Source organism: Crinia signifera, chromosome 6 (genome assembly GCF_055691185.1).
Source record: "Crinia signifera chromosome 6, ASM5569118v1, whole genome shotgun sequence".
In the NCBI taxonomy this organism is placed as follows: Eukaryota; Metazoa; Chordata; class Amphibia; order Anura; family Myobatrachidae; genus Crinia; species Crinia signifera.
The window spans coordinates 92,698,427-92,724,723 of NC_139222.1; the positions used below are offsets into that span (position 1 = coordinate 92,698,427).

The following is a 26,297-nucleotide window of genomic DNA, read 5'->3' on the forward strand; positions in this document are numbered from 1 at the left end:
AGTCGGGTAGATATAGGGAAACACAGTGGCAGGGTAGGTACTGAGGGTGACCGGTAGTGGGCGCTGCCTGTTACACAGAGGGGCAGCAGCACGGGTAGATAGGACGGGTATTAAGCCTGATAGAGTTGAGAGTGACCCAGGCCAACCACAGGGCAGAAGGAGCCACTTCCGGATGAGCGCGGTGCCCCCGTTGCGACTGCTGCCACGGTTGGCTGTGCCTGGAGCGGAAGTGACGCAGCCGGCCGTGAGGGAGGTGGGAGTGCGCGCTTCCGGCTGCGTGCAGTGGTGTCAGGCAGCAGCAGCGGGAGGAGGAGGAGGAGGAAGAGACGGCCGGGAGGGAGAGGAGAGAGCGGCGCCCAGATATGGACATAGAGAGAGAGTTTCAGGAGGCGGACAGGAACAGCAGCTGGAACTCCATCTACCAGGTAAGGAGCAGTACCCCCTCCCTTCCCTCGCCTTAGCCGGTGGCCCCCACATTCCCCCTCTCCGTACCCCCCAGCCTGACAGCCAAGGGCTACTTGACTGACAGCTGTCACTCAACCTTTGTAGTATGCAGCTCCAATGGCATTAGTCAGGCTGGGCGCACAGGAGCCCAGGGCTGAGTGGGTGCTACATGTGCCCTCTCTTTGTGCCGTGTGACGAGCATTGCCCCATCAGGCTGCATTTATCCTCGGCATACAGCTGCAACTGGCTGGTCTTTGTAGTGAGATGTGCAGTATACTGTCATACATGGTATAGAGCTGTGTCAGTGTGCTGTCAGGCAGAGCTGACACTTCTAAACCCATACATGTGTGCATTGTGAGCCCATTTAGCTCTGCAGCCAGTCTGATTGAACCCAGTGACTATTTGATCAAAAATGATATTCCTACAGTTTAAGCATCAGACTGGATTAATCCTTTTTGATTTTTTTCATCATGATAACCGATTTTACGTTTTCCAGCCGGCACTTGCTGTGTTATTTATTGTCTGCTTTGTGTTGTCTAAAGCCCCGTGTGTGGGGCTGAGGTCATTGCAAGGGATGGCTACAGTGATGGAAGGCGCTTGCTGGTCCTGAAGCGATCTCTATTGTTTCCTGTCATTTTATCTTCAGCTGGTTTCATGTCTTCATAACATTCCCTGGGAACTGTGCGGTATCCTAATAACTCTGTGGTCAGCCTGTGTTCGAGCTGTCCACAGCCTCTCAGCCTCACTTTCTCCTAGGAAGTGTGACATGCAACAGAAAGTGTTGATGCTTTACAAATAGGTTTACAGTACTGACATCCTAACTGTTGTCATCAGCAATTGAAGACATTGTCAGTTGTGCTCCATTGTCACAATGGAACCAAACAAAGTTTGTCTAGGTGCTAGTGACATAACTCAGTGCTGTCACTATTGCATATTGAATTGCGAGGCTTGAATATTGGTGCAACCCACAAAAGGCTGACTGCAGTGTTTTTAGTTGATAGGTCATTCATTTTAAGTCTGAGACTTGAACAAAGATTAAACTAGTCCTCAGATATTAAAAAAATATGGTACTTCCTGATCTTTGCGGCCACTGCTTACGCTACGGAACTTACGCACTGTATGGTTGCGGCCACTAGTTACGCTATGGAACCACCAGCCTGGGTCCACCTCACCCTCCTGTGTCCACGCCACCATGTATTATTACCTTTAGTAAAGTTGTGACAAGCGGAGCGAGCCACCAAGCCCAAAGTGTGGCGAGTGAAGCAAGCCTGCTGCTAAGCATCAAATCCTTACGTAGCGGCGGCTGCAAAGATGAGGAAGTACCAAAAATACTGTTGCACCCTTTTGGGAATCTTTTCTTATTGATATCAATAGATGCTAATCTTCATTATCTTTTCCTAGATGTTGTGGGATTCTGATTTGTTTTGTCCACTTTGCAGCTGGAAGAATAGCATCTGTGAAATTTTTAATTGTTTTCTACTCGATCCCGTTTCCAGCTGGACTGTTAAATTATCGGGTAACACCCCCCCCCCCCCCAAACAAAGCCTTTATATAATTGATAGATGGGTTTAAGTTTTTTTTTTTTTCTCAATTGATCTTCTTCCCAGCCCTTGTGTTGCACTCGCACTTTTTATCTTTCACTGTGAAATCAATTTTCTCTGCTATGACTCCCTAATGGACAGGGCTGTGTGCTTTGTTTGCTGTTTTGACAGTGATTCCGGTTTCTCTGTTGAGTAAGTGAGTTACAGCCTATCCATTGATATCTACCGCCATATCCTTTTGGGATGTTCAAGTTAGATTATTCCAAGTAGAGTTCATTTGCATATGCAATCAATAGCTGCAATTGGTATTGTTTGATAATTACAGACTGTAAGTATACAAATACTGCATCATTCCCTGTGCATCTAACAGCGATTTTGTGAAATCACACATTTAAATGACTGCCACTGCAATACATTTTTCTTTTTCTGGAAGCATTTAATATTTTCCACCAATGTCCATTCTGCTTTCCCTTGTGCGAGCCAGTCAGCCTCCAAACTCCTTGTTGTGTATTGCTATCATTTAAATATTTATACAGATGCATATTACAGGTCCCTTATCCAAAATGCTCGGGACCAGAAACATTTTGGGTAATGGACTTATTCCGTATTTTGGAATATTTTTTTATATTTCAATGAAGTATCTTGCATTTATGTTGTTTAAACACATCAAACGCATAAAAAGTAAACCAAAATATTTCATTTGTGCATGAAACAAAGTTTGTGTACTATCTCGGGCACTGAATATGATTGCCAAGAAATCATTTTCTTGCACAGTTACAGATGTCCCCAGTAGGTTTTAAGCCAAAAAAAAAAAAAAAAAGTACAGCATGGCCGCCCGCTACTTCCGGGTTCGGCGCTCGGCAAACTTTCTAAAATAAAGTCCATGCCAACGTGAATAGTTCATACCCACTATCCACGTTGGCATTGAGTTGATTTTAGATAGTGTGGTGAGCATAGCGAGCCACCGAGCCCGTTGGGTGGGCGAGCGAAGCGAGCCCTGTAAGGGGACACAGACGCTGCTGCGACTGAGACGCTGCCGCCGTGAAACAAAACAAGTACCTTTACATATTTATTAACAGTTTCTTATATAGCGAACACATATTCCGCAGCGCTTTACAGAGTATAGTTGAACATTCACATCAGTCCCTGCCCCAGTGGAGCTTACAATCTACATTCCCTACCACATATACACGCACACAGACATTCTAGGGTTAATTTTTATTGGAAGCCTATTGACCTACCAGTATATTTTTGGATTGTGGGAGGAAACCGGAGTACCCGGAGATAACCCACGCAAACACGGGGAGAATATACAAACTCCGCACAGTTCGTGCCATGGTGGGAATCGAACCCATGACCTCAGCGCTGTGAGGCAGTAATGCTAACTATTACACCATCCTTGATGTCCATTCTGGAAACTATGGTTTTTGGAATAATTGGATAACAGATAATCAACCGGTAACATCTTGTAGAAAGTTCTACAGGTGTTTTGGGCCAATTGTATCAGTATCATGAAAAAGAAAGAGATAGTGCTGTCAAATGGTAAGGTGACACAAAACGGTATGGAGAATATGTACAAAAGTTCACTATCTGGTATGTTGTCCATATGTGGATGGGTACTGAGTATGGGAAGCGTTACATATCCATGATGTATTGTACTCAATTAGTGGATATTAAAGTCGGTCCTCAGGACCCCACTTTTAAAAGCGTATCCGATTGATGATGCCTAGATCGTCAAATGATTGGGTTGACCACTAATGGTTAGGCGCCTAAAAATGGTCGGCATACACTAGATCGACATTGACAGAAGGTCTACCCAAGCAATAGGTCGCATGATCATGGTCAACACTGAAAAGGTTGACACAAGTTTTTCATGATTATTATTATTTTTTTTTAAACCGACATTTTCATACTTTACCGTCCCAGTGGACATAGAGGGAGAATATTATAGTGTGACAAGCACAGCAACACACTGTGTCCAAAGCATGGCGATCACACGCAGTACACTTATACGGTGTCCATGTAAAACGTAGACACCCAAAAACCAGGAAAAACCTCTGGTTGACTTTTTCACTGTGACCATGTTCCTGACAACATTTTGCTTGTATCAATCTAGGTCTCTAACTAGTCATGGTCAGCCAAGTCATTGTTGTTCTAGACATCGCCGAACTTCTATACCATAACCTTTTAAAAGGTCCACATTTGGAGCTAATTATTTAACTTGTGATACTGCGAAGAGATCTGGAAAGCATGCACTCTTTGTGGTCCTGCTAAACTATAACTTACAAGTTCAAAGAGCTCATATGTAGAAATGCCGGTGTCACAGGAGTATAAAGTATAAGCACAAATACTGCATGACCCCACTTGGAGATCAGGTATAGCACTGCACACATAGGATATAAGTGCACACTTTAATCTCTGACCTCTGAACAGCTCTTTCAGCGGTATCCGGACAAGGAATCTATAGCAAAAAGATAGACAACCATTAGGTCGACATGCAAAAAGGTCGATACAAGCATTAGGTCGACAGTCAAAAAGTCGACATGGGGTTTTCCACAGTTTTTTGAGCCGACATGTGCCGATAGGAGCTATTTCATGCCCTACCATCCACTAGGGTGTGGAGGGAGAATAAAAGAGTGTGCCGAGCGATGCAAGGGGATGTGGTGCACTTCAAACTGTGTCCATGTCGACTGTGTCGACAATCGGGTAAAAAAGAAATGCAAAAAAAAAACCCCATGTCAACCTTTTGACTGTTGACCTAATGCTTGTGTTGACCTTTTTGCTTGTCAAACTAATGGTGTCGACCTAATGGTTGTCTATCTTTTTGCTGTAGATCCCTTGTCCCGGTTCCCTTTCAGCAGCCTACCTTCTTTCTTTTGTGTCTGCAGTGTTGTTATTGGGTGGCACAGTTTGTCATCTTTTACTGGCTCTATGTAAGTTGCACTGCATGTTTCTAAGCATTACATGTCATTAGTACTATTAATCCTTTCAGGATTACATGTGCTTTGTTCACAGTTCCATTTACTAGGAAATAATACATTTCGAGGAAAATATGGGGCAAATACAGTTGTTTTCTTGGTGAGCAAAGTTATTGAGAGCCCCCAGAGCTATAAAAAAATAAATAATTTCACCGTAGGGTGCTCGTGCTCATATGCGCGCCCATTCAAGGTGGTCAAAGTGGAGACATTTGTGTAAAGTTCTTGTTTGGACCCATTAAACTACAGTGTTCACACATTCCAGCTTGTACCTTGGGGGTGGTGAGCTGAAATGTCTTCCCTGCTGCCTGCGAGCCTGAACAGAGCAACAACTGAATACCTCAGTTGGGTGCCATTTAGTGGTAGCCGGGGCAAAGAACAATCTTTTTTTTTTTTTTTTTTTTTTTTTAAGTTTTTCTTCATATTTTATGCGGTGTGTAATATCGCAAAATGTATTTGATATCCTCTAGTAAGAAATTCTATTCTCTGTGATGTGACTTAGACATCATAGAATGTCACATTATTGTTTATTATAGTACTGAATATTTGTTAATTTAGCAGCATACCCCATGGAATGTAAGGAAATGTGTGTGATAATATATTGCTGCAGAGTACCTTTATGGCCAGAGGAACTTTGTAAATATTCATTATAGCATGCATGCCTGCATACTGCTAGATTTTATTTTAACCCCAGTTGTTGAATTCCTATTGATGATGAGGTATTGTGATCATATGCAAAACATTTACACTGAACCCCTACACAAGGCTTATTTTGAAGGTTACTAATTGTGTTGTCAGAACCACTAGTGATATTCCTAGTTGTCTGGTGATGCAAGTCGTGCTCCACTAACCCTTTGTGAGGTGTGTTGACTTCTCTGTGGTGAGGAGAACAATGAATCAACATGTTATCAACTGAAACCATCACTTTTAATGTAGAAATAGGTTGATACACTGACTTTAAATCTAAAATGCAATCTAATTCCTTATGACAAGCACTAAGTAACTTCCGGAGATATGTGTTTACATTATTAATATAACCGGAAACTATTGTTTATACTGTATGTTACTAACAATTTCGACTTATGCTGGACTTCTGTCAGATAAAATATCTGTCAGAACAAGAAGCTGAAAGTTATATATCATGGCTATATATCTCCTTGCAGAGCAATGGAAATATTTCCTCGTTCCTCCTGCGGTATCTGAACGGCAAATCGTCTAAATGGCCTAGTGTGTACCCACTATTGTACTCTCCCGTGGGTCTCAGGAAACCTCTTCTGGTTGGCCTGCAAACCATTTAGCTTGGTGCAGGCTGAAAGAAACTCAGCCCTACTGCCTCTCAACACCTATTGTTATTTGTGAGTATGAGTGCTTGCAGGGCTTGGCGAATACCAGGAGCCAGGTAGTCATTTGCTTAAATTGAATGATTGCGTCTATCTTTTGGAAACCACCCCTTTAATGTTCATTGGCGCTCATCTACTCCTGCTCTATATATCCTCCTGGCTCCTCAATTTCACGGAGGTTTCTGACTTCATTTGTGCATGAAACATGGGAGTTCATCTAAATGTTTGGGAGCTATGCATTTACTTCCTTTGACTAGCTCTGAGGCTGCACCTATAGCAGATTTCTGCTTGGACCCTACTGAGGTGCAAGCAGACGTCTGCAGTAGATATGGCTTTGGGACCAGTTGCCAGCTGTCAGGCTGCATTGCACTCAACACTTAAAGCTGCAGCTTCAGTTGGCTAACCCTGGGTGTTGTCACGGGAACAGTGCCTGTTGCAGGTAGCTAAAGTACTGCATATACATTTAATCCCCCTGCTTCATAGAGGCGGGGAGATTGCCACCAGTTCCCGTGGCAAGGAGCGTGACTGTGGATCTGTAAGGCTACAAACCCATTCGGGATTTGTCTGAAAGGCCTTTGGAGACTAGTTTTCAGGTTTGTAACCAAACATATGGGTGATATAGGAAAATAAGAAATGGGGCAGAAACGTTTAGGAATGGATACACAGGTTCCACACATGCAATAAATACAGGAAAATATTTTTAAAAAAATACCACATGTGTAACAGGCAATTAGTGCTGTGTATAAGGCAATGTTCCCTCTAATTTTACGAAGGCTGTGTGCGGCTAAAGATTTTGGCTGTGCAACTTTGGAATTAAATTTAAATTTTTGTGCGTCACTTATATATAACTGGAAAACGACATTTAGCATTTGTGTTAACTTTACTTCAAAATGATATTAAACATTGAAACATACAAAATACAGTGCACAATGTGGTTAATGGGTGAAACACACATTAATTGAGTCCACAACTGCAAAAAGGGACCACTGCTGCTTTGTGCGCTCAGTTGTAGTGTCTGTGCGCACGCTCTTCAAGGTGTGTGCGCGCGCACATCTTAGAGGGAACACTGGTATAAGGGCATGCATGCTAAAGGCAGGTAGAGGTGGTCATTACAGTCAATGGTAAAGGCAGGGGTAACTGATGAATAATGAATTACCATTTCCCCAGACCATCAGCACAAATCTCTGCCACCGAAATCATTTCATTATCGGGTACAAAGAGGATGTTGAAGTGCAGAGGGGAGTCCTTTCTTTCCACATATTACTTTTCTCTGGTCGGAATGGATCTCTCTCACATCTGTCCATCATGGCCTATCTCTCACTGTGGCAGATGTATTAAGCCTTAACAAGAGATAAATGCCAGTGTGATAAAGAGAGATAATCATCCAGCCAATCACCTGCCATGTTACAGGCTGTGTTTGAAAAAAGTCAGTTAGCAGGTGATTGGCTGGACGTTTCTCTCCTTATCACCCTTGCATTTATCTCTTGTGAAGGCTTAATACATCTGCCCCACTGTTTGCATGTAATGAGATCATGGCCTGCAGGTTGTGCTAGATTTACACCACAATTCTGTGTATACACATAATGGGTACAGCGAACGCTTCATAAATAAGCAATCTAACGCTGTCTTCCTTGAGAGTGACGATTGTCACTTGCTTGTGGAGGTTAAACATCAATTGGTAAAATCAGGGGTTCCCAATCCCTTTTTTTTTTTTTTTTTTATTTGCGGCACCCTAGAGCTGGAGTAGCCAACCCTAGTCCTCGAGAGCTACCAACAGTGCATGTTTTGCAGGTCTCACAGAATCACAAGTGAGCTAATTAGCTCCATCTGTGTATCTTTTAAAATGTGTCAGTGATTAATGAGTGCAGCTGTGCAGCAGCTAGGTTGTCTGGAAATGTGAACTGTTGGTAGCTCTCGAGGGCTAGGGTTGGCTACCACTGCCCTAGAGTATCAGAATTTGGTAAAGGGGTCAATTATGTGGTAAAGGGCAGGATTCGCTTCTGTTTGTACACATTTTATGAATGGCAGCCACCAGCATAAATAATCATTAATAATTTAAATTGGTCCTGGAACACCAACCCAGGGCACCCCTGCATGTGTCCCAAGGCACCCCAGGGAGCCACGGCACACAGTTTGGGAACGACTATTTCCCATAATTTTGGTACATGAATCAACCAATGACCAAAATACAGTCTAGGTCAAGAAACTCATGTACCAGTTTACGAAGTCAGTAAGTATACATAACTATTACTTGCATGTGTCATTCTATTAAAAAATATCATACAATATTGTAGCTGATTTTCAGGTTTAATTTAAAGGATTTGTAGAAAAGCCCAGTAATTGACTTTTAGTCCAGTACACCAGTCTTCCTAAGTTTCAGTAGGTGCAAGAAATATTCTGTAGATCTTTATCTGTGTCACTGTGTCAGTTAAAGCTATAGTGGAAGGTTTATTGGCTTAAGGTTCGCCATTGATAATTTGTTAGCTCTAGCGGATTGTGCATATTGTTTCAGTTATTGCATTTTGGGGGAATACAGTTGTTTTTTTGTTTTGAGGTGACTATTGGCAATGGGAACTTATCTGAGGGATTCAATTGTTGCTCCGATCAGGCCTGACTGCCATGGGGTGCCCATGTTTCTGCTTACAGCCTGCTGATGTAGCCAGCAGAAATGCATGAAAGTTTGTGGTTTGGTGGCCCTCATTAACCAGGATTTACATGCATCTAGCCGCTAAACCTGGTGCCTTTGCGTGTGACAATTGAATTACACAGTCAGGCTGCCATTACCTATTACCATGCTCAAACAACCTTTGTATCTGTTTATCATAGAAAAAAATTGTTGCCACACGTGGTTATTTTAGTTTTGTAGTACAATGTCTACGGATATCTTGCCTACCATATACACATACCTGGCTGTATACTTGCATTGGGTATAGTTTTAGATTCAATACTAACGTTCTGCCTGGATGTAGTGGAATACTTTTTAAACTCTTTGAAATACTTCAATGGACACCACAAGGTTCCATACAACTGTCCAAAATGACTGTTTATCTAGTGTTCATTCTAGCACCCGCTATCTTTGAAAACCCATGCAGTTCAATACAGTGGTTTTCACTCCAGTATATTGCATAAATATCTACATTATGTTGTGAGTTCTGGTAACTTGTACATTATGCAAAAACAAATGTGCACTTTCATATCGCATCAGCTTTTGTTTGGGGCTTAGGGACCTTTTAAGATGTGTAAAATAGCCCAATTTAATGGGTTTTAGATTTCCTTTGAAGAATATTGTCACTGGGATATTTGCAGCTTACTGTCTTGATTTTATTGTCCTCTCTGTGCTGTTAATTCATTCAGTCCCAGCTCTTAGGAAACGCGGATGTGTTGATGTCAGCAGTCCCCTCTCTCGGGTCATTAGGATGCTGAGACATAGCAAGCTGTCACCACCAGCAGCACTACAAGCCCTGTTCCAGTAATGTGTCACTCTTAATTGCTTCTGATGGGACAGCACATTCGTGGTGAATGTTGTATGTGCCAGTTATGGAGGTGTGCATGTGTGTAACAGGTTTTCTATAGGTTTTGTTCTAAACATCAGCACTGGGCTGCAAATCCCTTTATATTGTAAGCTGTCTACAGTATCAGGTTTTGTTAATGCTCTCTGGTAATGATGATTATTTTGTATATTGTTACTTTCGCCAGATATTATTACTGTATTAACAGAATGGCCACCCCAAACAGACTGAAAGTGGGGGCTTTTACACACAGGTGGCCACTCATGATATAATGAAACAAATCCTTTATTAAAACGTTTGGTTTGAATGGTCGTGCTTGCCTGTAATGAAGGGCTATTATTGCTGCAAGAGGTGACATCAGTGACTTTGAACAAGGGGTGATGATCACAAATGTTCAGATGACAATTATTATCACCAGTTGTACCATACTGTAGTGCTTGCTACACCTGATCTTCGTGGCACAAAGGGTACAGGCAATGGACTACTAAGCAGGTGGGAAATGGAACTATTAAAAAAATAGAGCTACAAGTCTCAGAGAGCGCAATAAAGTTCATTCTTTTAATAACCAATTAAAATAATGAACAAAAGGGAAATCCCTTTATAAATAATACAACAATAAATCATATAGAACAATAAAACTGAGCACAGTAGTCAACCTCCTTTAGTGGAAACGATTCAAGTGATGGTACAATGCAATTAGTTCTCTGAAGTTTGTTAGGGTACCTAACATTTCACTGTCTTTGTATATGATTGCTGTCGGGTAAATATCCAGTAACTCCTAATACAGTAAGTTAAAGAGTGGATAATTTCATGAGATCATTGTGTCCAACCAATAATGGATTTATGAATCGCCGACTGCAGCCCACAGCTGGAACCCTCAACATGATGAATAACTTAGCTGACACTTACAGTCTGATAGTCCCGTCCAATCTTGGGCTCCAATCAAGCAGCGGGTATGTGGTGTAGTCGATGAGGGGACACTGATAACTTCTGTCCGTGTATACGGATAGTGGTACAGCTGGAGGCAGATGGAATAGCCGCATATGTCTCTGTGGGCCTTATTCTGATCTGTGCGGCCAGATCAGAATATGCGGCCAGGACCGTGCAGGCGAATCCCCGCCTTCCATACGGATCGCCACCTCCAACCGTACGCGGATATGTGGCGGTCCGCATGAAAGTGGACGGGGATACGCCTCCTCCATCTTGGGAGCAGCCCCTGCATTCGATGGTCGCCGAACATCGAATGCAGGGCCGCACGCTCCACCAGCGCCCGCCACCCTAGACCACACGGACACTTGTCCGTATGAAATCATGTATGGGGGCGGGCAGCTGACATCCGGCGATGTCAGATGCCCGTCCCCCTACACATGCGTCACGGCTTCATTACCATGCATACGCCCTGCGTTTGCATGGGAACGCCCATGAAACGCGGGGCGTATGCATAGGGTAATGAGGCTAAGTAGCCCTTCACGCCCCTCTCCGCCCCCTGTGCGGCGTCTAAAGAATACGTGCGGCTAAACCGCTTGCACATGCACAGAGTGACCTCTGCACATGCGCAGTGGAAAACCATCGGCGGTACGACCGCATGCGGAAAAATCCGCACCGATCAGAATAAGGGCCTGTGTGACAGGCACCAGCACAATCACTGGTAGGGACACAGGTGCCTTGTGTCTGTAGAGAGAGGTGGTAGTGCAGCTGGATGGGAGAGCCACGTCCGTTGCAGTATGAAGGGTAGCGGCACAGCACGGATGGACGATAGCGCCAGAGAGGAGTGTAGGTGGCCGCACACTTGCGGCTACACACCACGGCAAGGCAGTGTTATGGCTGGAGTGGATGTTATTAAGGTGCATACACAGGGAACGATGTCAGAAAGGATCCAACATTGTTCACAAGGTTATCAAATGGTTCACCATGCGTACAGACGGAACGATTTCATACACTTCACAAAGGATTGGTCTATGACCTTCCTGCATGCATGGAAGATCATAGACCATTCTTAACGATCAGCGGGTACGTGCATCGTTAACGATACACTGAATGATTGGTCGTTCCGATCGATTGGGAACACCCACATCGTGCCTCAAATTGTTCAGTGTGTCAGACACTTGCTCTGTATACACTGCCTGTCAGTCTGGAGATCCCAGCACCTAAGAAGGAAAGGTGCTGTGGACAGAGCGGCTCAGTTGGAATCCAGATCTGCTGCCAAAGATGCACTTGGTTGGAGTTACTGGTTCAGCTTCCAGGAGGGAGAGTGCTCAATGGAGAGGCGGGTATAACACAAAGACCTCAGAATCTTAACGTGTTTCTCCGCACAATAGCATATGGTGTTTCGGGGACTGGTAGCTTCTACCTCTCATTTTTCAAACCAAGCCTGTAACTTCACAGGTAGGAGCTGATTGGCCAATGATAAAAACCAGACAGTTTATCACTTCACAAGCTTAATAAATCTACCCCTGTATGTGTTAGATTATTCATTCTACATCACATTCTGCACCTCAAACTAAAGAGTGCTTTCTGGCAACAGTTGCGGCTTCTGTTTCATGGTAATAATTGTTCAACTGTGTCCATCTCCCTTGATGTCTTCTGAGATACAGTCAGCATCCCGGCAGTCAGGATGCCAACATTCAGTATCCCAATGACGGCACTATGTAAGTAAGTTTTATTTATATAGTGCACTTTCTCCAACAGGACTATGTCTTCCAGGCTGATAACGACCCCATCCACAGATCACATGTAGTAGATCAATGGTTTAGTTATAACACTGATGTTATACCGTGCATATGACATTGCGTTCTAGGTCACCTTATCTGTACCTAATCAAGCATTTTCAGGGCATTACAGAGCATCATCTGAAAGTGTTTTCTATTACCATGAACCAGTCCGTTGAGCGACTCTCTTAAGGAAGATTGTTGCTGCAGCTCTCCTGCACAATTGCAGACATGTATCCAGTATTACCTCTTTCTTTGACCACTACCTACGGGTAAGACAAATCTGATGAGACCGTTCCTGCTTTTATTCTAATTATCAATAATTAAGTATACCGCTATTATATTAGTTTTGTATAAAGAATATGAAGTGATTTCGCCTCAGTCCCTGTTTCTATGTAGCATGCAGTTTAAATTCCCCATGCCAAACACACACAAGGTTCCAGTTTGTCAAAAGCCAATTATGCTTCCAGTTTGTTTTTGAACTGTGTGAGAAAAATGGAGCACCCATTGGAAACCCAAGCATGGTGGGGTGGGAGTAACAGGCTGCTCCATGCACTAGAGAATTTGAAGTTTTTGTTGTTGTGTTTTTTTTTTTTTAAACAGTGACTCTTGAACCAGAGTGGCACATCTACCTACTGTAAATACCCAGTATGTGCTAAATGGAAACCCATCCCCCATCGTCTTTATAAAGGAATTGTTTGGTCTTCTAACACATTTAAATGCATCTAGAAGCCCATAACCATTTTAATGTTTATAGTACCACAATAATATGATTTGACGGTCAGTATTGTGTTTGGTGCATACTATCTTGTAACAGTCACTGTGCGGAGTATAGCAATGTCAGGGGTATTGTAGGGGAATATGGGTAATTTTAATAATTCATTCTACAGTATATACACTTATCCTTTAGACTCTGGGTCCCCATGCATACTGTGCCATATGTATCTGGTCTGCTGGTATCTGCTTTTCCATCTTCCTACAGTCCGTAGTTATAATTACACTTTGGCCCTTATTCAGATCTGATCGCTATAAAAATTTGTTCTCAAAATGGGCAAAACCTTATGCACTGCAGGTGGGGCAGATGTAACATGTGCAGAGAGAGTTAGATGTGTGTGAGTTATTTTGTTTCTGTGCAGGGTAAATACTGGCTGCATTATTTTTACACTGCAATATAGATTTCAGTATCAACACATCCCAACCAAATGTAACACTCTCTGCACATGTTACATCTGCCCCACCTGCAGTGCACATGGTTTTGAGAACAAATTTGGGTACTTGTTTCCTAGCACGGCGCCCATCGCATTGTATACCATTACACTAAATAAGGTATACGATGGTATGTGATGAGATGCAACGTGATATTGTACAATAAAATATCGCATCGCATCGTATGCCATACAATGGCATACGATGCGATAGTATACGATATTTGATTGTACAAGCACCCTGATGGGTCCTTTACAATGTTAAATGGCCCCCCATAGTCAACGCCACCCCCAGGATCAACGGCAACCCGAAGCGTGGCGAGCGCAGCGGTACACATCCTCCGACCTTTTCATACCCCCACTATCCACGTCGGCGTAGAGTTGATTTTAGATAGTGTGGCGAGGGGACGCGGAATACGAGCCCCGCGAGGGGACGCGCAATACATGTAAAGTAATCCCTGTCCCCTCGCGGGGCTTGTCAAGCTTCGGGCTCGCTGCGCTCGCCACACTATCTAAAATCAACTCCACGCCGACGTGGATAGTGGGGGTATGAAAAGGTTGGAGGGCGCGTTCCCCACGCTTCGGGGTGGCGTTGCCAATGGGGGTGCATTTTACATTAAAAGCACCCATCAGGCTGCCTGTACAATTAAAAATCGCATTGCATGCCGCTATATTGCATGCGATGCGATTGTATAAGATGTAATACAATCAAAATCGGGGTGCAAATGACCATTGATATTTGATCCCACACCAAAATGGTCATTCGGACAAATTGGTTATCTCCGATTTTTTTTTCCAACCAGCCAGATTTGACAATAAAACTGAGTTTGGAATGTGTAACTATTGTTATTGAAATGTGTAATTATTATTTAAGTATGTATAGTTTATATCCTCTGTAGTGGTTTACATTTGGAAGCAAACAGTATAAAAACAAAACTTGGTATAAATGGACGGACAGAGGGAATATCAGAAGGTCTGGTATCTCGAGATAAAAAGAAAGTATACACTGAGCAATAAATTGCTTAGAGTGAATGGGAACATACCAATCCATTAATATCTGTCAGAATGGATTGTTTATCGCATAGTGCAGTGGTTGCCAAACCATTACTCAAGAGCTACTGGTAGCTCTCCGTAGCCCGACCCCTGCTGACCGATCCTCCAACCGCCTGTCTGTACTGCACCTCTGCATACCCGGCTGTATCGCTCCTCTGCCTTGGAGGAGACACATGCTAGAGGTAATGTTTGACCTTGAGCATCTGACAAGGAGCACAGTGCTACAGTGTTACACAGAAATGCTGGGAACGCTTAGTGCTGATGCCACAAGAGAAGATTCAGCTTTCGGCAAAGCTGAATCTTAAGGTGCCAATACACTTCTGCGATGACTTGCAGCAGTATATGGACACCCAATACCCTACGAGCCGCCAGAACGCATGCAGTTCATCACAATTTGATGTGATGGATCGCTTGCGTCCCTGCTTCCCGCCCGTTTCGCCGCCAGGAGGGAGGTCGGGTGATCGGACGGCCAGCAGGTCTGACCACCCGAGAACAGGTCCGATGCGCACGGGACCGCGCAATGGACCCGACGGCATGTCAGGGACAGCCTATTTGGTCCAATTTAATGGCCCAATTGGTCACAATCGGCCGAAATCTGACTAAATCAGCTCAGTCTAAGGGCAGTATTCAATGAGAAAAGTTCTCCGTGTTTTATGGAGAATTTGTGCTTTGTTCGCCTTGGACGGAGCATTTTGCTCTCCAAAAGCGAGCAACCCTATTCAATGTGAAATATTCTCCGTCTTTCTAAGTGATTTTCTCCGTCTCTCTCCGTGTAGCAATTCTCCATCTTTTGATGGAGAGCTGGAATGTGAACTTTTAAACTAAAAGGGTTTTTTTTTTTAATTTTGGTGTCAAAAAATCAGGTTTTTTTTTCTGTGAAGGGGCATGTTATTTTTATTCATGTGCTTATAGCACATGAATATATATTTAATTTAAAAAAATATATTTTTTTAATTTTTTTTTTTTTTTTTTTTACACAGTGCAGCCAGCAGGGGGCCGGAGCGCACGAGCCGCTCATTAGATATTCATATATTCACTGCACCCGATCGTTAATATGCACGATCGGGTGCAGTGAATACTGGGTCCCCCGCTGGCTATAGGGGGGGGGGCAGCAATTAAAAAAAAAAAAGTAGCAGGCTACCGCGGAAGGATGGCCTTGCGCATGCATACTACATGCCTTATGCATGCGCAGTCTATTGAAAATCGTCCATCATACAAATTTGTGTCCATGTGATCAGGTCTGAACTGTCCCCTATGATTTCAGATGTAGTCTCCAGCTGGGTCTCTTAATTCTTTCAGTATGTGCCACAGCTGGAGAGCTTCTTTTTGTATATTTCCTTCCTTTAGTTAGCGTACAGGTTAAATATGTAATCGTAGGGATCACTCCTTTCTCGTAAATTGTAGCCACATATGATAATACATGTCATGTCTCAAAAATATGGTACAGATTAAAGAAAACATATTGGAGGATTGAATACTTCCTAGGTGGTGCTTGTGGCAATTAAGATCCACCTTCTGTTGTATGAAATCCCACATTTTTTAGCCTGTGTTCTAGACTGACTGTATGAAATGGAAGGAGTGTATATGTATGTAATAGTGTTCATTCTAGTACTCGCCATATTTGAAAAAAACTAATGCAGTTCCTCTTCCCTGCAGTGTCGCTGTCTGCTGTAGTGCTTCTAGCACAGTGTGGTCTGTATATCAGCACTGATATGCAAACCAGTCCTGTGCTAGAAACACCACAGCAGACAGCAACACCCCTGGCAGGGAAGAGGCGGGTGCTAGAATGAACACTATGTAAAGACATACAGTTTGTGGAACCCCAAAGCTCATTGAAACAATGCTTCCAGTGCCAGAAAAGTGACAATGGGCCGTCTCAGTAATTAACTGAATTAATGAAAATATTAATAGTTCCTGGAATCTTTAAATGGCAGCTACAGTCAGGACTGTGGAGTCGGTAGTTAAATGTTCCGACTCCTCGTACTTCTGACGCCGACTCCTCTGTATTAATATGCAAATGTATTTGATATATTCCTTGAAGGAAAGAAAGGCAACATACATATTATTACTACAGAAACTAGAAGTTTTTTTCTTTTTTTTTTTCTTTTTATTAATTAATTAAATGGCTGGATAGTAGCAGTAGGCATAAACATCAGGAACAGGAACTTTACCAGTTCAAAGATAAAAAACACATAATTTGGTTGTTTTGGGAACAAAAACAATAGGAAAGGTTCAGAAGTGTGGAGCATGAGTTCCGCATGCTTTGTTACGACAACAAAAATCATTGAGCCACAATCTCTGCTGGTTTGCTTGCTCGTCACCGTTCAATTCATGGACACAAGGAACGATTTCTTTACCAAATCGTTACTGGCGACGAAAAATGGTGCCTGTACATCAATATGAACCAGCTTAAGGAATGGCTTAGCCAAGGTAAACAAACGACCCCGCGCATGAAACAAGATCTTCATCCGCGTAAAAGGATGTTGTGCGTATGGTGGGAGAGCTTGGTTGAATGAATTTTTCGAGTCTACACCAGGTGATTTCTACCAACGAGGAAAACCTTATTGAACGTTGGAAATAAGTTGTAAACTACAAGGGAGAATACATTTATTAGTATTGGTGCTCCGAATTGTGCGTTGCGTACTATATAGTGAAGCACATGAAAAGCATGCTTTTTCACGGTCACTTAACGTGTTCATTTTGTGGTTACGTGAGGCACTGCATGCATTGGTCTTTATTCTTACAGTAGAGAAGTCATTAATTATAATTTTCGGAGTCGCTGCATTGTTCCTCGACTCCGACTCCACAGCCCTGGCTACAGTACCCAGAAACAATTGAATTGCCCCCTTTGAGGGCTGCAGTGATTGCTATTAACAGTTGTACAGCAAAATTTAGGTCAAGAGTACTATCATTTTTGTCCATTCATTGTTCATTTGTCTCATCATCTACAATATTCTGTTTTTAATCAAAAAATCAACGCAAAATCTGTTTTCTGAAATATGGATAAACAATGATGGATACCAATTAGGTTTGCCACATTAAAGTTCTTTCATTTGAGTTTACCAACAGATTCATCCACATCTTTATCTGTATGTATGTATGTATGTGTTTTATGGTGTTAGAACCAACAACTTCCTTGTCGGAAGCCACATAATTGATCTGAAATGTTTGTAGGTTTTGTTGATACTCTTTTCAGCTTTCAAAATCACAGTTGATCTAAGTTTTTTTTTTTTTTTTTCACATTACTTTTACATAACTCGGGGGTTCATAAATTTCTTGGTACATGGCAGGGCCATTAATCTATTGCACAAAGACAGCGTGCTAGCTTTGGCTTTTACCCCCAAAGCTATACAATTGTACCCAATTTTTCTTGTGTTAACCCAAAGGTTCTCCGATAAGTACCAGGAACTATGGGTTAACTAATCTGCGGCACCCCCAATCAGGGCACCCATCACTTTTGTACAATCTGCAAGCTTATCGCTGGCTGTATTTGTATGGCTCCAACAAACTAACAAAGCTGCAGTTAATTATCACAGATATTTGAATCCAGCCCATAGTGTGTTTTAAAAAAAACTTTAATTTCACCCCTAAGCCTACGGGTAGATTCAGCTAGTGTCACGGTTACATTGGAGGCTCTGAAACTAATACAACACTTGCAAAAACCAAGTAAAGTCCTCTTACCATAATACCATAAAAACATCTTGTGTGTACAGTGCTTAATAGTTACTTCCCTAAATGCTATGCTTTCTGTACCGTATAAGCTGCTTGCTTTGGATCAGGACTGCTGGATATCTGACAAGGTGTTTATGCCCTACAAGCACCTTGTACTGTGTGTTTATGTGAAACTACACACAACCGCAAAACAGTCCCATTGCCGTCTGCTGGATCCATCTACCATGATGTCATTTTGTGATGTCTAAAAAATTTTTTTTTTAAAGTGTGTCTTTTGCGCTGACATTTCTCTTCCGTGTAATTTCACAACACGGCTCCTTCTTTAATCTTTAGTGGGGATTTGTTTAAATAATATATAACTATGATAGGAATTTTCTTTGGGTGGCGACATTCACTAAATAGCTAAGTCGGTACCTGACCTAAGTATTGTGTTCCGAAACTGCACTATTATGTGAAAACAACTTTGCTATGGAAGTGTGTGTGTAAATATAACTAGGCAGACACCATCCTTGTGGTTTTTTACAAGTGTCACTTCATTATTTCTCCATTCTAGTGTAAGAGAACCAAAGTCAGATTTACATGTTTCCTTAGTAAATGTTCAGTTTAAAAAAAATAAAGTCAGATTACCCAATTTTATATAAAAAAATATTTTTTTTTCTAAGAAAACTATGGGGGGGGGGGGGCGAATTAATTGTGTAAGCTGCAATAACGAAGGGGCACCTAATGTTGCAGTTCAGTTGTTTTAGGCAACCTTTAATTATTGCTCCCAATTATTCAGATTTATGGGGCCTACACACAGGGCGATTTCAGGGCATTTTCCTAAGTAATCTGACTACATCGCTTATAAAATGCTCCTACAGTGTTCCATGTGTAGGGACCTTAGCGATATCGATGATGATATCCAGCATGCTGTATAATTCTAGTTAGATTGCAGGGCACGGCCACCGCCAGTGTTCTCACTGGAGAACACTGGCCCTAACAGATCATTCAGCGCACATTGCTGTGCAGCGCTGTGTGAACTTGCTGAGAGATCTACATTGCTCAGATCGCTCAGCAGTGTGGCCCCTAAAAAAGATCCCTTTTTTAAAGCCCTAAACTTGACTAAACTAATGGGCACAAAAGCCGACTTTTTATAAATGTCAGCCCCCACGTCTATGGGGTGCAAGTCCAACGCTGTGCAGCTGTGGCTATTCATGCCCAAACACAGCAACAATTGACTTTCTCCGCCGGGTTCCCAAAACAAATAGCCACATTTAAATTAATTGCAGTTCCCCCTAGATTTTGCTTGTAACCATCTATTAGATTGCTGCAGATGTCAACATACTTGAACATGGCAGGAAGCCATGGTTATTCTTAATTTATATTGTATAAAGCAGTGGTCTCCAACCTTTTTTGGGTCGGGAGCTACTCACGACAAAATAAATCGCCCGAAGAGCTACTAAAGTAAAAAAAATTTTTAAATCTGCATAATATCCCAAAAAATGCCCTTTACACATAATGCCACAAACTGTAATGCCCCTGACACATTATGCCACACACTGCAATGCCCCAATACATACCTCCCAACACTGGAGGCAGAGGAGAAGAGTCATCTGCGCGTGCCGAAAGCACGCGCCAACAATTAGAAGGTTCAGCTACTACCGTGGAACTCCTGCGAGGCTACATCCCCCATTTTTTCCGCTATGGGGGCATAGTCAGCTCTCTATGAGCTGTAGCCACATGGAAAATGGGGGTGTGATACACATATGCCCTCAATAGTGCAGTGCCAGATACACATGACCACAATAGTGCAGTCCGTGATAGCCATTATAAATATGCCCCACAACGTGATGCTCCATTATGCATATGCCACACACACACGCAATGCCCATTATACAAATGCCCCACACTGTGATGCACCATTATACATATGCCACACCGTGATACTCCATTATACATATGCCACACACACACACGATGCCCATTATACAAATGCCCCACACCTTGATGCACCATTATACATATGCCACACCGTGATACTCCATTATACATATGCCACACCGTGATACTCCATTATACATATGCCACACACCGTGATGCCGATTATGCCTATGACCCACAACGTGAAGCTCCTTTATACATATGCCCCACACCTTGATGCTCACTAAACATGTGCCACACAAATGATGCCCATTACACATATTGCACACAATGTCCCACAGTAAGGCTTCTAATAAAAAAAAATGTAATTTACCTGCTTGCTGTCAGGGGTTCATTTTTGTTGCCAGGGGTTAATGCTCATTGACAAGGGAGTCACTGCTTGCCCCCTTCACTATGCCCGTCTTCACATGGGCATAGTGGGCAGTTTCACTATAATAAATTCCTCCATAATAAATTAGTCATTGCTGCTGCGTCCAGTCTCTGTTGTCTTTCCCTATACCATGCTAGAAGTCATATTTGACTTCTAGCATATGGCTGGGAACACAGAGCTGCAGCATTACCCGGAAGTGCCGGGAGCGCTTAGCGCGGTGCTCCCTGTCAGACGCTAGAGGTCAAATATGACTTCTAGCGCCTGCTGTCTCCTGTGGTCCCCGTAACAAGGACTACAGCGGGGGAAGGTGACGGTGGCTGTAGCGTCGCAAGGCGGCGGCTATAGCGGCGCAAGGCGGTGGCTATAGCGGCGCAAGCCAGCGGCAACAGCGGGCGGGTGGACCGGGCAGGCAGCAGTGGTCGAGCCACCCATTTCGCTCAGGCGAGCTACCGGTAGCTCGCGAGCGACGGGTTGGCGACCACTGGTATAAAACCTCTCTGTAGCAGTTAACATATTAACTTTAACCCCTTCCTGACAGAGCCAGTTTTTGCGTTCCTGACAGAGCCATTTTTTTCAAATCTGACATGTTTCACTTAAGTGGGGATAACTTTTTTTTGCTTTTACTTATCCCAGTGATTTTGAGATTGTTTTCTCGTGACACATTGTACTTCAAGTTAGTGGTAAATTTGGGTCGATACAGTCTGTGTTTTTTTGTGAAAAATACCAAAATGTCGTGGAAAAAATGGAAAATTTTGCAATTTGCAAAATGTCACATTTTCTGCTTGTGAGACAAATAAACATACCACTCAAAATAGTTAATAACTAACAAAGACCATATGTCTACTTTATGTTGCAATCATTATTTCAACCTCCTTTTCATTTTTTTGGACACTAGGAGGCTTCAAATATGAATAGCAAATTCTCAAATTTTCAAGAAAATTTCAAACACTGATTTTTTTAGGGACCAGTTCAGTTCTGATGTGACTTTGAGGGACTTGTATGTGAGACACCCCCATAAATGATGCCATTTCAAAAACTGCACCCCTCACAGTATTCAAAACAGCATTTTGGAAGTTTGTTAACCCTTTATGTGTTTCACAGGAATTAAAACAAAGTGTAGGCGAAATTTCAAAATTTCTTTTTTTTTTGCAGAGTTTCAATTTTAATACATTTTTCTAAGGAACACAGTAGATTTTAATAGAGAAATGTGACTAAAAATTGATTCCCCCAATTCTTTTGTTTTCATAAATATCCTAAATGTGGCCCTAGTGTGCACGTTGACCAAACCCCAGGCTTCATAATAGAAGGAGCACCTACTTGATTTTGGAGCCTCCTTTTTATGAGATTTTTTTTTAGGCACCATGTAGGTTTCTAGGCACCATAAGTGCTAAAAGTTAGGAACCTCCCCCACAAGTCACCCCATTTTGCAAACTACACCCTTCAGGGAATTCATTTAGGGGTATAGTGTACATTTCAAACCCCCAGGGGTTTCACCAATTTTGATACAACTGGGCTGTGAAAATGAAAAAATTTAATTTTTCATTTTCACAGCTCAGTTGTATCAAAATTGGTGAAACCCCTGGGGGTTTGAAATGTACACTATACCCCCTGATGAATTCCCTGAAGGGTGTAGTTTGCAAAATGGGGTCACTTGTGGGGGGGTTCCACTGTATGGGTGCTTCAGGGGTCATTCAACCAGAATCTGTGCTGCAAAATCCAAAAATCACTCCTTCCCTTCTGAGTCCTGCCATGCACCCAACTGGTATTTTTTGGTCACATGTGAGGCATTGCCATACTCGGGAGAAATTGGGGCACAGATTTTGGGGTGCTTTGTCTCCTTCATTCCTTGCGAAAATGAAAAATTTTGAGCCAGATCTGCATTTTTGTGTAAAAAAATGTAATTTTTTACACAAAAATGCAGTTCTGGCTCAAAATTTTTCATTTTCGCAAGGAATGAAGGAGACAAAGCACCCCAAAATCTGTGCCCCAATTTCTCCCGAGTACGGCAATGCCTCATATGTGACCCAAAAATACCATTTGGGTGCATGGCAGGACTCAGAAGGGAAGGAGTGATTTTTGGTGGTGGAATGAATGGTGGGTGCTATGTCGCATTAGCAAGACCCCCGAAGCACCAATACAGTGGAACCCCCCCACATGTGACCCCATTTTGCTCACCAGCTTTGGGAGGGGGGCTGGCGCTGTGGCTGGTGGGGGGGTGGGAGGGGTGCTGGCGCTGCGGCAGCCGGGTGGGAGGGGGGGCTGCCGGGTGGGAGGGGGGGGGGGGGCCTGGCGATCGGTGGTGATCGGTGCTGTACTTAACAGCACCGATCACTGTATGTGTATATATATATGTGTGTGTGTGTGTGTGTGTGTGTGTGTGTGTATGTATGTGTGTATGTATATATATGTGTGTGTGTGTATGTGTGTGTATATATATATATATATATATATATATATATATATATATATAGTTCATAGAAATAAATTTAAAACCAAAATCACAGATTTAAGCAGCTGTGCTGCTGCTGCTGCTGGCGGGGGGGGGTGGGAGGGGGGCTGGCGCTGCGGCTGCTGGCTGGGTGGAAGGGAGGCTGCCGGGTAGGAGGGCGGGCTGCCGGGCGGGTGGGAGGGTGGGCTGCCGCTCGGAGGTGATCGGTGCTGTACTTAACAGCACCGATCACCACCGATCTCTGTGTTACCGAGCGGCTTAGCCGCCGGTAACACAGAAAACGCTGCAATTGGCTGTTCACTTTTGAACAGCCAATCGCAGCGATCGCCGACCGGGGGGGCACCCCTGCCCCCCCTGGGCGGCGAGGGGTGATGTCTGCTGTCAGGGACAGCAGACCTCTCCAAACTGTCACCGCGTCTATAGACGCGGTGACAGTTAGAAGGCATGACGTACATTTATGCCATGTGTCGGGAAGTACTTCCCGACCATGACGTAAATGTACGTCAAATGTTGGGAAGGGGTTAAACTGCAAGGGCTTTTACAAAATGGTGCTAAAGTAGGCATTTAAATGCCCTTTGTCAACAAAAGTAATGCAAGTAAACAGACCTGTACACATGCACTGTATGTACCTATTTGCTTATCTTTGGAAATATGTATTAAGTTATTTAAATAGCGCACACACATTCTGCGGCGATTTACAGAGAATACTTGAGCATTCACATCAGTCCCTGCCCCAGTGGAGCTTAAAATCTATATTCCCTACATGTACACGCACAGACATTCTAGGGTTAATTTTGTTAGGAGCCAATTGACCTAACAGTATTTCTTCTACGATCCCATGGCAGCCATACTTAGGGATATTTCCCTTATTCTTAGAATTAGACAGGGCGATTTTTTTTTTTTTAATAGTCTCCTCCCACCTGGGGTACACAAGTCCACACCTCCCCTTCCGCTGTGTCTTTTTTTTCCTGTCTCCTAAAAGGTTAGACAGGTGTTTTATTTTCAGAGCTTACCTCAGGGTTGGCTGCCCGGGGAGAATGAGTCAGGTTGGCCTCTAGAGCTTCCATCCAGTATAATGTATACTAGCAGCTGCAGGAACTATGGACACAACAGCTAGCTTGCTCCCTGTCAGCGAGTCCCGGAGATTACATCGGCGCCTTACTATGCTACTTATGTATAGTTGTTATCCGGTCACGGCTGGTTCACGCTCATGCTGGTCCAGCTGGCGCCGGGACCTGGTCATGCTGGTGCCACTCATGCTGATGCTGGGCCACGCAGAAGAGCGTGTACCAGCATGTGGATAATTCCAGCATGTGAATACTTCCGGGTGAGGCGCCCGGAATTTAACATGAAAGTCAGGTGACCGGGGAAAGGTCACTTCCGGGTTACTGGTAGAATCATTCACTCTACAGCACTGGTGCTGTGAGCAGTATGGATCCTTCCTCCCCCATAAGCTGAGTTCTCCCTCGCCGAGGTAAGCTCTTATTTTTGAAAGCATTTTAAATGTGTGTGTGTGTATACTGTATGTATGTGTGTGTGTGTGTGTGTGTGTGTGTGTGTGTGTATGTATATATATATATGTGTGTGTGTGTGTGTGTGTGTATATATATATATATATATATATATATATATATATATATATATATATATATATATATATATATATATATATATATATATATATATATATATATATATATATATATAATATAATATAATATAATATAATATAATATATATTAGGGCGGAGTGAAAAAACTGAAATTGAGAAATTCAAAATCGGCTAGTGTGGGAAAGTTGTGACTTGACCTGAATAAGAAACGTGCAAAAGCTTTTTGATCTAAGTCAACATCTTCTGTTCTGGCAAGAGGCCTGAAGTTTCACTTTTTAGGTGAAAATAACGAAACCTATGAAGATGCTCCGATCTAGTTATAATTATGTCAGGATGTCTTAGAGTGGTTCATTAATATACTTTAGCATAGTAAAAAACAGTACGAGCTTGTCCTAGTGCAAAGTGACTGACTGGCGGGAGAAAAAATCCCTAATAATTGACCCATTTTCATGGTCACAATTGTGAATATTGTGTGTTTTCTCCTGAACGTGTTTATAATAGAAGAAGCACAAATACTCTAAATGGAATTTCAGTGACACTGTGTGAAATATAACACTGCATAATAGCCCTTAATCAGACCTGATCGCAGTACAAATTTGTTTTCAAAATGGGCAAAACAAATGCTGCATTGCAGGTGGGGCAGATGTAACATGTGCAGAGAGAGTTAAATTTGGGTGGGGTATGTTGAAACTGAAATCTAAATTGCAGTGTAAAAATAATGCAGCAGGTATTTACCCTGCACAGAAACAAAATAACTCAACACAAATCTAAAGGTGGCCATACATCTACAGATCGATTGTCAGATCTGGCTGGTTGGAACAAATACCTGGTAATATCTGAATGACAGTTTTTGGCAGTTTTCCAGCATTTCAAAGCAAAGTGCTCTCATCCATTACCAGTATTTTGTTCCAAACAGACAGATCGGACAATAAATATGTAGATGTATGGCCACATTAACTCCCTCTGCACATGTTACATCTGCCCCACCTGCAGCTGAATTACAGCATATAATTATGCCAAAGATAAGCCAATATATTAACAGTTAAATACATTAAAGTGCATTATGCTGTAATAAGTATTGCTGATCAATCCTGCCTAGCAGGGCCGTCTTTTTGTATGGGCTTAATGGGCACTTGCCCAGGGGCCCCAGGCGTATAAGGGCTCTATGTTGATAGCTGAGGATCCCCTTTTTCCAGGGATACCAGAATTTTGAAAATCGGCCCTGGGGAACTGCATATATCCAACTTCAAAGCAGCAGTCCACATCCGACCTGTTAATTACAATTTCCAGTCATATTTCTCAGGTTCTCTCTGACACTAGCGGCTTGTCTCCATCATGCCCAGAACCAGAGATATCAGCCTTCAAGCAGCCGGTCCCTGCTCCAGCTCCAAACGTCTGGTGTAGTTTTATATTTTTGTCAAAGGATTGCTCTGGCTCCTGATCTCTGATACCCAAGTCCCCAGCACCTCCTGAAAGTTGGGACTCTAGGTTTTTATACT

General features: G+C 42.9%; 1 protein-coding gene across 1 annotated transcript in view; it reads left to right on the forward strand.

Moving 5' to 3' along the window:
• Positions 1-234: 234 nt before the first annotated feature.
• The window catches only part of PTPN1 (protein tyrosine phosphatase non-receptor type 1), a 100,382-nt gene continuing 74,319 nt past the window's right edge, over positions 235-26,297 (forward strand). Inside the window, exon 1 of the mRNA XM_083146473.1 lies at positions 235-425. Within this exon, the coding sequence (XP_083002599.1) occupies positions 363-425 (63 nt within the window). The 5' untranslated portion in view covers positions 235-362. The remainder of the gene's footprint in view (positions 426-26,297) is intronic.